The sequence below is a fragment of the Eriocheir sinensis genome, chromosome 26 (genome assembly GCF_024679095.1).
Source record: "Eriocheir sinensis breed Jianghai 21 chromosome 26, ASM2467909v1, whole genome shotgun sequence".
NCBI classification, from domain to species: Eukaryota; Metazoa; Arthropoda; class Malacostraca; order Decapoda; family Varunidae; genus Eriocheir; species Eriocheir sinensis.
Window position 1 is genome coordinate 6247477 of NC_066534.1, and position 15014 is coordinate 6262490.

The window sequence follows — 15014 nt, forward strand, 5'->3', positions numbered from 1 at the left end:
GGCCTGTTGGTTGGCCCAATTCTGTTACTGGTGATGGCAAGTAGTTTATAGTGGTGCCATTCTTGCTAAGATTATACTGCCCCCTGTAGCTCCACTTGGTCATCTAGAGAAATTAGCAAGAGTCTAGGTTGACAGGCGGCCATCAGGACAGTATGTGGGTTGTCTTCAGCCACTTGGTGATGACTTAGAGGCGGGTGGGACGTGAACCTGAGTCTCCAGGACACTAACATGGTTACCATTTAGCCACAACCTCCCATTGCATGTTATAATAGCTCCCCATGAACAGAAATTTTAAGCCAGAGATGTTAATTACCACAGACACCCCATTCCTCCAAGACTAGGACATCACTAGATTTCCCATTTGTATGTCCTACAACTATAGTCAAGTCGCGCATGACACGGATTCGTAAGGCACGGTTTCCTATGACGCGGTATGGTTTCAGAACCGTATGTTCAGATTACGCGGGTAAAACCATCCATGACGCAGTTCGTGGTCTCCCCTGGCCAAACGAGCGCAGAGTTGCCAGGTTGGATTTTTTTACCGAGGGGGAAAATATCATGGTGGCGGTTGGGTTGGTTTTTGGGAGGATTTCTCTCTCTCTCTCTCTCTCTCTCTCTCTCTCTCTCTCTCTCTCTCTCTCTCTCTCTCTCTCTCCGCACATTTTTGTATTCAGTAAGCTACAAATTATCCTCACTATCAGAATCATCATATAGCCAAAATTTATAGATGTAGACAAGAAGAACGTTCGCAGTCGGCTGCCGTGGCCCTCATTCAAATTCCAAGTCACACTCATGCACTCCCCGACCGCTCCGCATCTCTTCCCGTCAATCTTTTCCCGCTCCTTTGCTCCTTTTTCATGTTGGCCCAACTGTCTATTCTGGCAGGCAAAAAAGAAAGCGATCTGGCTAACTAGCCTACTAAAATCTACAGCAGGCTGCTTCTGCACATCAGCCTGCTGGCAAATTGGCTTTTAAAAATATAAATTGGTGTTCCCAGAGCTTTTCCTTTCTTTTGTCTTTCTCGCTGCCCAGTCCAAAAGGGAAGACATCAGAGACATGGTGTATAAAGAAACTAACGAGAGAGAGAGAGAGAGAGAGAGAGATTTACAAAGATTTACAAAGAAAATCAGACCACACAGACCCCATGGTCCAGACTAGGTGGTCTGCCCTTAAACCTAAGTGATTCTACATTAATCAGATGGCTCAGATTTCTACACTAGTTAATATTAAGTTCAATGAAGTATCGGTCGAACATGTTTTTAAAGGAGTCAATCGTGTTACACTGGACCACTGAAGGTGGGAGCTTATTCCATTCTTGCACTACAACGTTGGTGAAGAAAAATTTGGTGCAGTCCGAATTTACTTGTCTACATTTGAGTTTTATGCCACTGTTCCTCGTTCGCAAAGTGTCATCGATCATAAACAATTTTGTTCTGTCTACATTCGTGAAACCATTAAGTATTTTAAAACATTTGATTAGTTTTCCTCAGAGGCGACGTTTCTCAAGAGAGAACATGTTAACCCTTTCATTGCTAAACGCTTGCAGCGGGCGTTAGGCGTATTTGCTGGTGGCGCTAAACGCTCGCTGCAACCTCCACCCGCACTCAAATCTCCCGCGTATGAGTGTTCCAACACTAATTCTCACAACACAGGATTGTCAATTGAGTGGTTTCTTCACTAAATTTGGTGGAAAATCATATCAGCCCAGCGCAGCAAATGTACAGACGAGTAACTGGTGGATGTTCTTGCTCAATATAGCGGCATTTTTGCATAGCTTCACCTATCACCTGACTGATTCTTTGACCAAATAGTTGTAAATATTGCAGTTGGCAATACTCCCTTGCCACAATCTGAAGAAAAGATGTCCGCAGTTCCCTCAATACAGCTGATCATCACGCACGCACCGACGTAAGTGTTAACATTCAACACTCCCTGAACATGCATGTACGTTCGCAAGAGAGGCATACATAACCGACTCCTATAGATCTGGACCTCCTCTTTCCAATGGTGTTTTTGGTTTTTAGCTGTGATGAATAGTTTTTGAGATACAGAGGTTAAAAGAGACCCCCCATTGGGCTCCCTGAGCGCACCTGAGGAGAAAGTCTCATTGCGAGCGCTTAGCAATGAAAGGGTTAAGGGTGGAAAGGCTTTCTTCGTAAGATTTGTTGCGCAAGGAAGGGATAATTTTTGTTGCCTGACGCTGAACACCTTCTAATTTAGCAATGTCCTTTGCATGGTGGGGGGACCAAAACTGTACCGCATATTCCAAGTGGGGTCTGACTAAACTATTGTAGAGCGGAAATATTACATCTTTATTCTTGAATAAAAAGTTTCTTTTAATCCTTAGAGTATGGATGGCGATATATTTCTCTGGATGTTGTGCACGGGGAAAATTTTGACATTTAAAAGAGGTGGAAATGGTCTCTTTCTTCTTTGCAATAATTGTATATTCATCCAGTATTGATGGTGGTGTAATAAAACTTATCTCCTAAGAATAACAAATAAGTTATGACAGCCGAAAATACTGTGCATTTTCTCGTGGCTGCGACACGTCGCGTGGAAGCACCCCACACACACACACACACACACACACACACACACACTCTCTCTCTCTCTCTCTCTCTCTCTCTCTACTTGTCCCTCCTTCCTCTGTCAATGTCACTACCATAGCAGTCATCAGTCACTGTCACTTTGATTCGCCCGCGGTTTACTTCCGCCCGGAGCAGAGGAGCTGCTTGACACGTCATGAGACATGCCAGATGTATTCCGACCAAGAGTGGAAAATGATCTGTGGCCTTTGGTAGGGTGCACGCTGAGACGAATGAGTGTGTGTACAGATGCCAGATGCCTCCACCATTCTTCTGAGTCAAGAACTGGCAGTATATTTGAAACGTAAGGAGTGTAGAGTGTGATGATTATATATATGATCCCCGTACGGGTGTGGTATGTGGTAGCGCACTTATATATACAATCGCCGTAATGTAAGGGTTAATGAAGCCCAAAATTCTGTTCGCTTTATTTGGTGCATCGATACATTGATGTGAGAATTTGAGGTTTGACGCGATTTTGAACCCCAGGTCCTTAACGCATTGAACGCTTTTGAGTTTAACGCCGCCCATTTCGTAATCGTACTTCTTATTTCTTGTTCCAACTTGAAAGACCTGGCACTTGTCTACGTTAAAGGGCATCTCCCATCTATCCGACCAGGATGAAATTTTGTGCAAATCTTCTTGGAGGCTTTGCCTGTCTTCGTCAGTGAGAACCGAGTTACCAATCTTTGTGTCGTCTGCAAATTTACTAATGCGATTATTGAGTCCAACATCCACATCGTTGATGTAAATAATGAAGAGCACTGGGCCAAGAACCGAGCCCTGAGGGACGCCGCTAGTGACCGGCGCCTACTCTGAGTTAAAACCATCAATCAGCACTCTTTGTTGTCTGTTGCTCAACCAATTTGCGATCCATTGGTTTACTTGACCGTCAATACCTATTTGCTTTAATTTGTAAAGTAATTTATGATGTGGGACTTTATCAAACGCTTTCTGGAAATCAAGATAGACTACGTCCAGTGATTTGGTTACGTCATAAACTGAGAAGAGGTCGTTATAAAAGGTCAATAGGTTTGATAGGCGGGATCTTTTGTTACGGAAGCCATGTTGTGAATCCCCAATTAATGAGTGGCTTTCAAGATAACTCACCATTTTGTCTCTAATTATGCTCTCAAGTAGCTTACCTACAACTGAAGTTAGACTAATGGGTCTGTAATTACCTGGTATTTTTTTGTCTCCTTAAAAATCGGTGTCACGTTAGCCTTTTTCCAATCTGAAGGGATGATGCCTTGTCACAAGGACATATTGAATACGGTTGTGAAGGAGGTGAGTATTTCACTCTTTGTTTCTGTAAGTGTCGGGTCGTTTTCACGCTGCAATTGAAGGCCTTACAATTGGCTGGCAGTTCTGAAAACACGTTTGTGATTCACTGTGAGTCTGATGATGTCATCAACGGCACTCACCCAATCAACAGTCTCACTGCCTTAACGCAGTGTCACACTGGCCATTTTCTTCCAACCGTTGGGGCTACGGGCAACCGCGGTTGCCCGTACGCCCAACTGGGAGCAAGTTGTCACTTGTCCGTAAGCTGATGTCACACTGGCATAAATACAGACAGATAGACAGACAGACAGACAGATAGATTGACAGACAAACACACATGCAAGGAGGAAGAGACAAACAGACAGACAGTCATACACATACAGAAAGGTAGACAGACACAGATAGACACACACATACATACACACAGTGAACCCTACACTATGACCAGAAACTTGCCCCAGCCCTGTCATTAAGCCATGAATTTTGAAAAATCAACCGCTTTGATGCGAATCGCCATAACTGCCTTATTTCTGGGGCTACAGAAATGTTTTAGGTAGTAATTGACAGCAAAATGAAAGGGCTATATTTTGAAATAAGTGACTGGGCTCAAAAACCGAATCAAAAGGGTAAAAAATCAAATAAATTCACAAAAATCGACTGAAAAAAAACTATTTTTCAGTTTCCAACCTTGAAACCCACTCATTTTTGGGGAATTTCAAAAAACTTATTTAACAAATAATTAAGCCCTACCAATGTGCTTTCCAATATGATGCATAACATTTCCCTACTCCCAGTAGTTTCGTCGCTAGAGCTCGAAACGTAAACCCTTATGAGAGCAATTTTGACGAACTTCAGACACTTTGCCATTTTTGTCTAGTGTGGCATTGCTATTGCTTCTAGAAGGCTGTACTTTGGCATGGCCCCTCTTGGCAATGTAATTTGACCAGCTCAAAGGATTTTTGGATAGCTCGATTCCAAGTTTGTCGTCGATTCATCACAAAATAGCCAGTTTTTCAGCCCTTTTGCCGCGATTTGGACACATCCTAGTTTTTTGCTTATAACTTTTTTTATATTTATTTAGTGCTTTCCAATTTTTACAGAGAGCATCAACAAAAATGGCACCTTGTCTGAGCGACCTGCCTTATGAAGAAAGATTGCTGAGGCTGAACCTCCCTACACTGGAAATTAGAAAAGAAAGAGGAGATTTAATAGCGGTGTATAGGATGATGAATGGTCTAGAGAAATTGGATAGAGATGACCTTTTGATAAGAGAGAAACTTAAGAGGAAATGGAAAACTGTTGAGAAAAGGAATTTGTAGAAGAGACATCAAGAAGAACAGCTTCGTGGGGGGTCTGGAATGGGCTGGAGAGGGAAGTGGTAAAGGCTAAGTTAATAAACACATTTAAAGCCAAATTAGACGGAAGTAGTTGGAAAGACGGGACAGCACAAGTATAGCTCCGTTCCTGTAAATCAGGAAACACACACACACACACACACACACACACACACGATGCTTGTCTTGTGACGTAAAAGTGATCCAACACCTGAATAACACACACACACACACACACACACACACACACAATGCATTGTGTGTGTGTGTGTGTGTGTATTTACCTAGTTGTAGTTTTACAGGGCCTGGGCTTTACGCTCGTGTGGTCCCGTCTCTGTATCTATATTTATCCAACTTTTCCTTAAAGCTTTGCACACTCCTCGCCGATACAGGTAACTCTCGATTTACGAGAGTTTGGTTTATGCGTTTTTGAAATAACGCAGGGTCCAAAATCCAAATAAATGTTTAATTTACACGTTTTTTCACTTAAACGCGATATTTTATGGAGTGGCCACCAGATATCTCATGCAACTGGACTCACACGGCGCCGCGGCCACACAGCTGAGCCCAGTTCTTCCCGTGCGCTACTTGAATAACAATACAGTACCCACGCTGCCACGCTACTCAACAATAGGGGTGGGCAGGTACCAGTACTAACGGGAACCAGACTGCTCGGAACCGGACCAATACTAGCCAGTCGCTCACGGTCTCCCTCATTTCTTCCTCACACAAGTGAGGCTGAGACTGGGTGCCTGAGTGGATATCTCGGTGATATGGATATTCTCTCTCTCTCTCTCTCTCTCTCTCTCTCTCTCTCTCTCTCTCTCTCTCTCTCTCTCCATTGAATGAAGTGAATGTTTATTTTTCAATAGAAACCTACCTCTTGTTTGATTTACATTGTTTTTGATTTATGCGACCTCTTCAAGGACACAATACTCGCGTAAATCGAGAGTTACCTGTACTACATCCTCACTTGGTCTGTTCCAAACCTCTATATTTCTTTGCAGGAAGCTATATTTCTTTATGTCTCTCAAGCATCTTCCCTTCCTCAATTTTTTACTACGTCCTCTTGTGTTCCTGGTGGTAATTTCTTCTTTTAGTAGTAACTCTTTGTTATCTACTTCTTCCATTTTGCTCAATAATTTGTAGATTTGTATTAGTGTAGTGCAGCGACTATGCCTGATGAACGAGCCTCCCACAACCCACTTAGCCAGTGGGTTACCTCTTTGGCCGACTCGGTAAGGAGTGGCTCTCTCGTCACGCTGGTCGTGGGTTCAATCCCAGGCAGCCGGCGAATACCCTCACCTTGTCTTGATTAATTTCTCGTGTGTTTCGATACATGCAGAGGACGTGTAGGAAGATGGAAAAAAGAGAAAATGAAGCTCCCGGGGCATGACGGTGGTGGCATAGCGGTGGGCATCCTCTCCTGCAGTTCTGTTGAGTTTCCCCGAAGGGGTAGCAGGTAGGATGGTCCATGCTCCAAGGGTAACAGAAAATGGGAAGTGTTGGAGGTATGTCTCTAAGGGGACGTTGTGGAATGGTGAACCGATAGTGGTCACTGTCTAAAGGTCTCAACACACAGAAATTAATCTACATAGAGGGGAATGTCGTGTAGTGCGGCGACTATGCCTGATGAACGAGCCTCCCATAACCCACTTAGCCAGTGGGGTACCTCTTTGGATGACTCGGCAAGGAGTGGCTCTCCCGCCACGCTGGTTGAGGGTTCAATCCCAGGCAGCCGGCGAATACCCTCACCTTGTCTTGATTAATTTCTCGTGTGTTTCGATACACGCAGAGGACGTGTAGGAAAATAGAAAAAAGAGAAAATGAAGCTCCCAGGGCATGACATTAGGTCTCCCCTTTCTCATCTTTGTTCTAGTGTTGGTAAGTCCATTTCTTTTAGTCTTTCCTCGTATGTCAATCCCTCCAGCTCTGGAACCATTTTTGTTGCCATCCTTTGTATTCCTTCTAGTTTCTTTATGTGCTTCTTCTTATGGTGTGTGTGTGTGTTAGTCAGGTGTTGGATCGCTTTTACGTCGCGAGACGAGCATCGTGTGTGCGTGCGTGCGTGTGTGTGTGTGTGTTTTATTCAGGTGCCGGATCACTTTTACGTAGCGAGACGAGCATCGTGTGTGTGTGTGTGTGTGTGTGTGTGTGTGCCAGGATAACTCGCTCGCCCAGCGTGGTAACACTGCAGCAGAAACTGCATAACTGGTATCTTTTACCTGCGAGCCAGGCGGGACCAAGATTTCATAGGAGTGCCGCCCTGCCATCGTTCAGGTCAAGGTACGTAATTAATTGTCTATGTGTCTCATTATCCAGCTTTATTTTAGGATGTATATACATATGTATTTGCATTCATGTGTGTACAAATACGGGCAAAAATGATAACAATTATGAAAAACTGGGCATTTCTGATGAGATGTCGACGGTTTTCAATTTTCCCCATAAGAATAATGGTTCAAAGATTGCGATTTCAACGTTTGCGACCCACAACGTCGACCTATTTATCGCAAACTTGGAGACTACTGTAATACCAAGAACTGTGCTGTGAAGACCAGTGTTGTGTTCACGAGCCAATAAATAGCCTTCCTACAGTGATTTATGGGTAAATTTATGGGAAATGGCATCTTGAGATTTTCAAAAAAACTAAATTCTTGATGTGCATATGCAGGCCCGTAATTTTGGAAGATTTTTTGGATGGGCTTGAGGGCATCATAGGTTCATGAGATGGGAGAGCTAGCAAGTGAAGTGAGCATAGCCATTCTGTTGGGGGATGCATGAGAACAGCTCTGTTTATCAAAACGTCTGTTTGTTTACATTCGCCTCAGAGCATGCATAGTTCACGGGAGGACAGCCATGAACACAACACCGAGAGTCCTTCTACAATTTTCATAGACTGGAGAAAAAAAGTTTTTTTAATTTTTTGAACTGTGGTTCCACACCATGGGGTGCTCTCTTATCTTGTCAGTTAAATAGTAAACAAAGCAGCTCTGCCAGTCCACTTTACGAGTCTTTTGGTGGGACATCTTCCACTGCTCCTCACTCCTCAGCCACTGCCGTCATCAGTGTGTTTACATAGAGCCGCGCGGTACCCACGTACCCACGCTCATACCCACAACCGTTTTCCATTCGTACGGATAACCAACAACTCGCTCCTGATTGGGCATACGGGCAACTGTGGTTGCCCGTAGCCCCCAACGGCCAGTGTGACATCAACTTTAACCCCTTCACTCCGGCGATGCCAATGTCGGCGTCCGACGGCGTCACCGTATGGAAAAGGTTAGTCCTCTTCTAAACCTCTTAATCCTCTTCCATTTCTTCTTAATCCTCTTCTAAACCTCTTAAGAAAAAATGGAAGAGGATTAAGAGGAATTTAGAGGAGGATTGAAAGGTTTAGAAGAGGATTTATCCTCTTCCATTTCCTCTTGACCCTTTCCATACTGTGACGCCAACGTCTGCGTCACGGATGGAAAGGGTTAAGGCAGTGGGCATGACGCCGATGGTAGGTAGACACATCCTGTACATGTCAAAGCAACGCGAACCTCGGGGTGGTAATGCGCGAAAGTCGGGATGGTTAGAATTTAGGACTGAGCACAAAACTTGAGGATCGCGAAACTCGGATAGCGTGAAACTCACGAAACTCGAGAAGGTACTGTAGGCAAAAGGCCACCAGGATCACATTTTTCAGAAAAATCAGAAAAAAATATGTAGACACTAAATGAAGAAATTAATGAAATACATTTATTGCAAATGAAATTTTAGTGTAGAACAAACCAAGATTATTTTAACCCTTTCACTGGGGAAGTTCTCTAGAGATTTTTACCCTAGAGATGTAAATTCTCCAATAAAATAAGTGTCAATATTTTAACCTTAATCACCCTACTAATAAGAACATCGCCTGAATTTTTCAAATATGGCAATATTTTGCACAATATTTTGCAGAAAATATTAAATTGTTATTTGGCAAAAAAGTGGAAAAAAAAATATTGAATTCCTGAAAACACAATCAAAGTTGTCTTGCATTACTGAAATGTGAAAAGTTTACTGCAGCAAACAGGCATATAACCACCCAAATGGAATACTTCACATAAATCCTTCAAAATACCCATACATTACATCTATTAAATATAAAATTTCTATACCCAAAAAAGTATGTTGAGATTCATATGAATGAAAATATTCAACAATATAATCAATAACTAATAGTATTTTTACAAAGCAGCTTGTCTGTATGCTATGAAGAGCAGTTGCACATACTCTTGAACTTTTAGGAGTATTATAAGTTCTAACACTAGGAATTTTACCAAGTGGAGGTTTGATTGGGCAGTCACCCCAATATAAGCTTGTCTGCTTTCTCTTGCAATTGACTTTACCCTTCTTTAGATATTCAGCTGGTAAAACAAACAGCAGCACAGTTAGGCATGTGATGTTTCTCATCAAACAAGAAAATAACATGCCTTTCAACCAGCCAATTTTCCAAAGTTGTGAAAGACTCTTGTCCTCGTTTTATCATTCTATCTGATTTTCCCTTCCAGCAGGTCAAGTGTATTACCCTAAGATTTTTAATTATGTAAATACAGGTTAGCACTCTCTGGTTCAGCTCAACTGGGACATTCAATTAACATGCATGACTTAGCATATTTCAGGCAACACCACTTTTTATTCCTCTTACGTTTCTGATTTGCTTTACATGATTCATGCCCACTAGGTTTTCCTTCTCTAATTCTGCTATCAGCTTCTATCAAACTTATGCCCCTCATGCATTCTCACTTGTAACATGGCTATTCCCTATGTCAGCAGCTCTTTGCTGACCACATATTGCAAGGTTTGGTGGATTTTGGATTCAAGAAACTGCTACCTTGTTTGGGGGCTGAAATATTTTTGGAATGTAGGATGCATGAGCTCACCCTAATCATCCTTTATCATGGAAACATATTAACTTCTTGCACAACACAAATAAGCAGTCTTGAGGCTGTCACATCTTTACTTATCTTTAAATATGTACAGGAAACCCCTTCACCTACCAGTTATAAATTTTACAACATTAAATCCTCATACCAAATGCTTACATTCATATAACATCCTTTCAAACTATTTATGCAGCTCACCATTTAGGCAGCTTGTGACTAAATAAAATATGACTTTTACAGACATTCCCATTTAACCTTGAAACTTCATCAGACAACTATGTACATACGCTCAAAAAAGTATCATTACTATGGGGTCCGGTGAGTTTCACAACGAGCAACCCAGTAGTCTCAGCAGGGTTGGTAAGCCTCCACCTGTGTTTCATGAAGTGTTAATGTGCCAACTCAAATTCTACTGCTTCATTTACAAGTGCCGTTCACTTGATTCAGGCAATTAAAGCCACACCAAACACACATAGGGACACCAACATGAGTAGCCAGTTATCAATGGATTCCTCCTTGGTGTCAGTTTGTATCATACTGAATGTGTAATGATACTTATTTACAAAACACGTTAGACACCCAAAACATAGCTATAGCTCATTTTAGTAAGTTTCCATCACATTTAGAGAACTGGGAAAATAATTAAAAAATCACATTTGTGTTTATAACGTGAACTAAATGCCACAGTTAAGTGTCTATAAACATTAGTGAGAAATATCTTATTTGAAAATAGTTTATTCCGGAGATTGCAATCAACTGTGACCTACCTTTCTCCAAGTGGCTATGCTGAGAGTGAGGAACATAGTGGGCTGTGGCCTTGTGCGTGGCTGGCTCATAGCTGAAGCAGCGAGCAACTCCAGGGTGCATGCAGCGTTCATTTGAATCACAGAGATCATTGTGTTCTGACTGCTGTCTGCGAGGCTTGCAGAAAAAACTTCGAGATGGTACTAGGAGTTCACAGTAAGACCTTTCCTGCAATTAAAAAAGAAAAAAGTTGTAGAGAAAAAGATTGGTTAAATGGTAAGAGCCGATATGAACTACAGAATTACAATGGTCACTGCTTTTCTACTAAGTATGGGAAATACAGAAAGAGAACCGGTAAAAAGAATCGTCAGCCTGAGATAAAAGAAAAGCAATAGACTGAGACAATAAGACTCATTATAAAATGGTAATGCATCAAACACATTTTTTTAAATAAATAAATGACATGTTTACCATGTACTTTTTGTCAATGTCCCTTTTTTGTGAATGAATATATAATTATTTTGTGGCATACTGGACAAACCATTATGCCTCAGAAACTGTCCTAAAACAAATCTTCGTATGAGCTGTATGTAGGCAATGGCACGTCAAAGTTTGAGTTGAGAGTGAATGATAATGCTGAGCCTCGACTGGATCACAATTTCAAGTCATGTTTTATTTATAATGCTGCAGGACTGTCCAGTTTTTGGAGGTGGAAATTGGTGGTCTGGACCATTTTATGTTTTGATAACAGTCTCCATTCATTACCCCTTGATGTCACTGCAAAATTTTATGGCAAAATATTGCTTGTAAATTTCTTTTTTGTTATTTTTTAAAGATTTGCAGTTAGGTTGGGTGGGTGCTATGTGAAGGATGGGGTGTGGTCCACAATCATGTAAAAAAAAAAATGCTGAGGGCAAACTTCCACCTGAAAAGTAATTTAGAGCAGCAGTGAATGATAACTCTTCGCCAGTGCACACTCCAAAAAAACTGTCTTTTTACTGAATCCGTTCTTTTTTCATTTCTTTGTTTTGCTTCAGCCACAATTTCCCTCATTTTAACTCTTTCCTCTATGCTTAAATTTTTCTTATGTATGTTTCTTTATATTGTTCTACATCTGGATGGACACGAAGCTTCCCTGAAAAATTGGTTGAGATATCCGCAAAATTGTGCACAGGAGACTGCTCACGAACAAACAAACAAATAAATAAATAATAATACTGACCAGACCAAAAATATAACCTCCAACTTCGTTGGCGGAGGTAATAATAAGTACCTAGAAATTCCTAATAAATGAAAATTTTGCTCTTCATAACAGAATAAAAAATAATGCTCCAAATCGCTACTAATGACTTGGAATATTAGATTATCCTAATGTTTGATTTATTGCAGTGTATTTTGCTGAACTGTAGAGGAAAGCACCACTCGGCAAATAACGTAAAAAAAATACAGTAAAACCCCGATTATCCGAAATGGAAGGGGGGAAGCCTCTTTCGGATAAGCCGATTTTTCGGATAATCCGGATTTATGGCCGCCATTTTGTGAGGTCGAAGCACAGGTAGAACGCGATGCGACTGCCCAGTGTGAAGTGTGTGACGCGACTGCCGCCGACTGACGATGTAAACAATGAAACCAAACAAACACACGCTACGCTAAACAAAGTAGTACGCTTAAAACATGTGATGTAAATGTTTTATTGTATGTTTGTCTGTGTGTCTCCTTGTCTGGACCAGTGTATGTTGATACTTGTGAGCATTGCAGATCTGAATTGTGAATGTTGCAGAGTGCGATTGTGAATGGTTGTGCAAGCTTGCAAGTGTGACCTTGATGCATCGTGCAGGTGGAGACACAGTATGATGACTCATATTATCGCGCAACTCGTATGTTGGAAGGGGAATGTGGCATGGAGTGGAGAGGGGAGTCGTGTTTGTGTCGTTGTCTTGAGAGTACGGTGTGAGAGTAGTCGTGCAGTAGTTTGTTCGTTCGCCGCACCTACGTCCTTGCTGGGGCGAAGGTACGGACGTGGTGTTGTTGAGAGTTTGTTTAATGTTTTTTGTCTAATACACTGATCTATTCGTTACAAGCTATTTCGGCAATACGTATTAGAAAGCATATTCATTTTAACTGTTCTTATCAATTTTAAATGTGTTAATATAGTACATATGTAGTTACTTTTATTTATTTTTGATGTTTTATAACGTTTTAGTATAGAAAAAAAAAATTTAATTGCATTATCCAGATCAATTTCGGATAATCCGGTTTTTCGGATAATCCGCTTTCGGATAATCGGGGTTTTACTGTATCCTGATAAATTAAAATTTTGCTTTCAAAACTGAATAAAAAGTAATGTTCCCCATCCTGCTCTTCATCTGTTTCTGACTCTTCACTTTCCTCGGAGAGCTCATCATCTGGGTCATCAGAATTCACAAAAAAGCCTGAATAATCTGAATCACCAGATGAGGTATCCGATCGTCCTCCATAAAATATGGTCGGGTTCATTTATGTTGAAAAGGAGGGAAAAAAGCATTATTAATAGTTTTTTTGTGTACAGCTGATCAAAATGTAAGATATTGTATCGATACTAACTCATATATGCATCATAAAAACTACACCAAATAGCGGAACAAGATTATATCATCAGTGTGTCGCGATCTGGTACATATATGCAGCAATCCATTCCTGGTACATTGGTGCACCAATACGCGATAGAGGGAAAAAATATCAGTGGTCCGCGAATGATCTGTAAAAGGAATTGGTAGCAAGAAGTGAAGAAGGTAGAAAACTAAGGGAGGAGGACGAAAAACTAAAAAAGGGAAGTGCCAAAAAGGATAACATTGATGTCAAGATAAAGAATGGTCAAGGAAGAAATACTGAAAAGGGTAAAGGGAAATGGTGAAGGTGAGGTAGACATGGAAAATAGGATTAAGAATATAGTTGATGTGGAAATAAATGCATGGGAAAATGAAAATGAAAAAGAGAAAGGTAGTTTCAAATTCTGGAACAACAAGAAAGGGAAAGAAAAGTGGAGATCAAGTGTTAGGTTGTCCAAGTAATGAGTAATAGGAGGACTTAGGGTCGCATTATAAGACATTTCACTGCCCAAGAACGCATATTTGACAAGGCTTTCATAGGAGTTTTGGGCATTTCCAGGAGTAGTTTTAAGAGCCTGGTGGTAGTTTGACCCTTCTTCTGTACTGTGAACCTAAGGAAACACTCATTAGAGCATGACTGATCCCCTCTTTGACCTTTAGAAATTGTTGATGTGAGAAGCGAAGGTGTCTCATAATACTGGCAGAAAAGAAAAAGTGTGATAATCATTAATCAAGTTGCTCAACTTTCCAGCTATTTGTTGGTTACACTTTCACCACCCAATTTGATATACCATCCGGTCCTGCCGATTTCCTCGCATCCACTTCTTCCAATAATTTTTTAACTTCATCTGCTGATGTTTGTATCCAACAGTCTAACTCTATCCTCCGGCACTGCTTTTACACCTTCAAACTCACTCTCCCTTGTGAACACTGTTTGGAAACAATTATTCATCACTTCTACAATTTCACTTATACTATCAAAAGTTTCACCATTAACTTTAACTTCCTGGATCTCATCTCTATTTTTCAGTTTTCCATTTATGAACTAATAAAACAGTTTTGGCTGGTCTTTGCACTTATCCACAATATTTTTCTCAAAATTTGTTATTCTTCTCTCCTTATTTTGACATATGCATTCCTCTTTCTTTTGTACTCATTCCATAGATCTATCCTCCTATTTTTTCTCCATTTATTCCATGCCTTCTCCTTATCCTGCTTGACTTCTACACACTTTCTATTATACCACTCTCCTCTTGATTTCTGGCCAACTTTCATCCTTGGTACCCACGTGTACGTGTGTGCCTGCATGTATGTGTGTTTGCCAGCCCATAAAACACCGATTTTTATTGTTTTACCCATAAACAAGGAAGATTGGTTTTAGCAAAGAAACAATTAGTCACTCTAACAGACAGACTCTCTAGAGTCTAGACAGTAAGTAAAAAAGCAGGGGAGGGTGTTAGACACAGTAGATATTTGTGGATTTCAACATCTGCAGTGTCTCTGATACCAAACTCCCACAGATGTTAAGGTATGATTGGAGACCCTTTCTCAGTAACCCTTCGA

At 41.1% G+C, this 15014-nt stretch overlaps 1 protein-coding gene across 3 annotated transcripts in view; it reads right to left on the reverse strand.

Moving 5' to 3' along the window:
- The window catches only part of LOC127003721 (CDK5 and ABL1 enzyme substrate 1-like), an 84311-nt gene that overhangs the window by 43571 nt on the left and 25726 nt on the right, over positions 1–15014 (reverse strand). For all 3 annotated transcript variants that reach the window (XM_050870673.1, XM_050870671.1, XM_050870674.1), the window contains one exon: positions 10887–11091. In XM_050870673.1, the coding sequence (XP_050726630.1) occupies positions 10887–11091 (205 nt within the window). The remainder of the gene's footprint in view (positions 1–10886; positions 11092–15014) is intronic.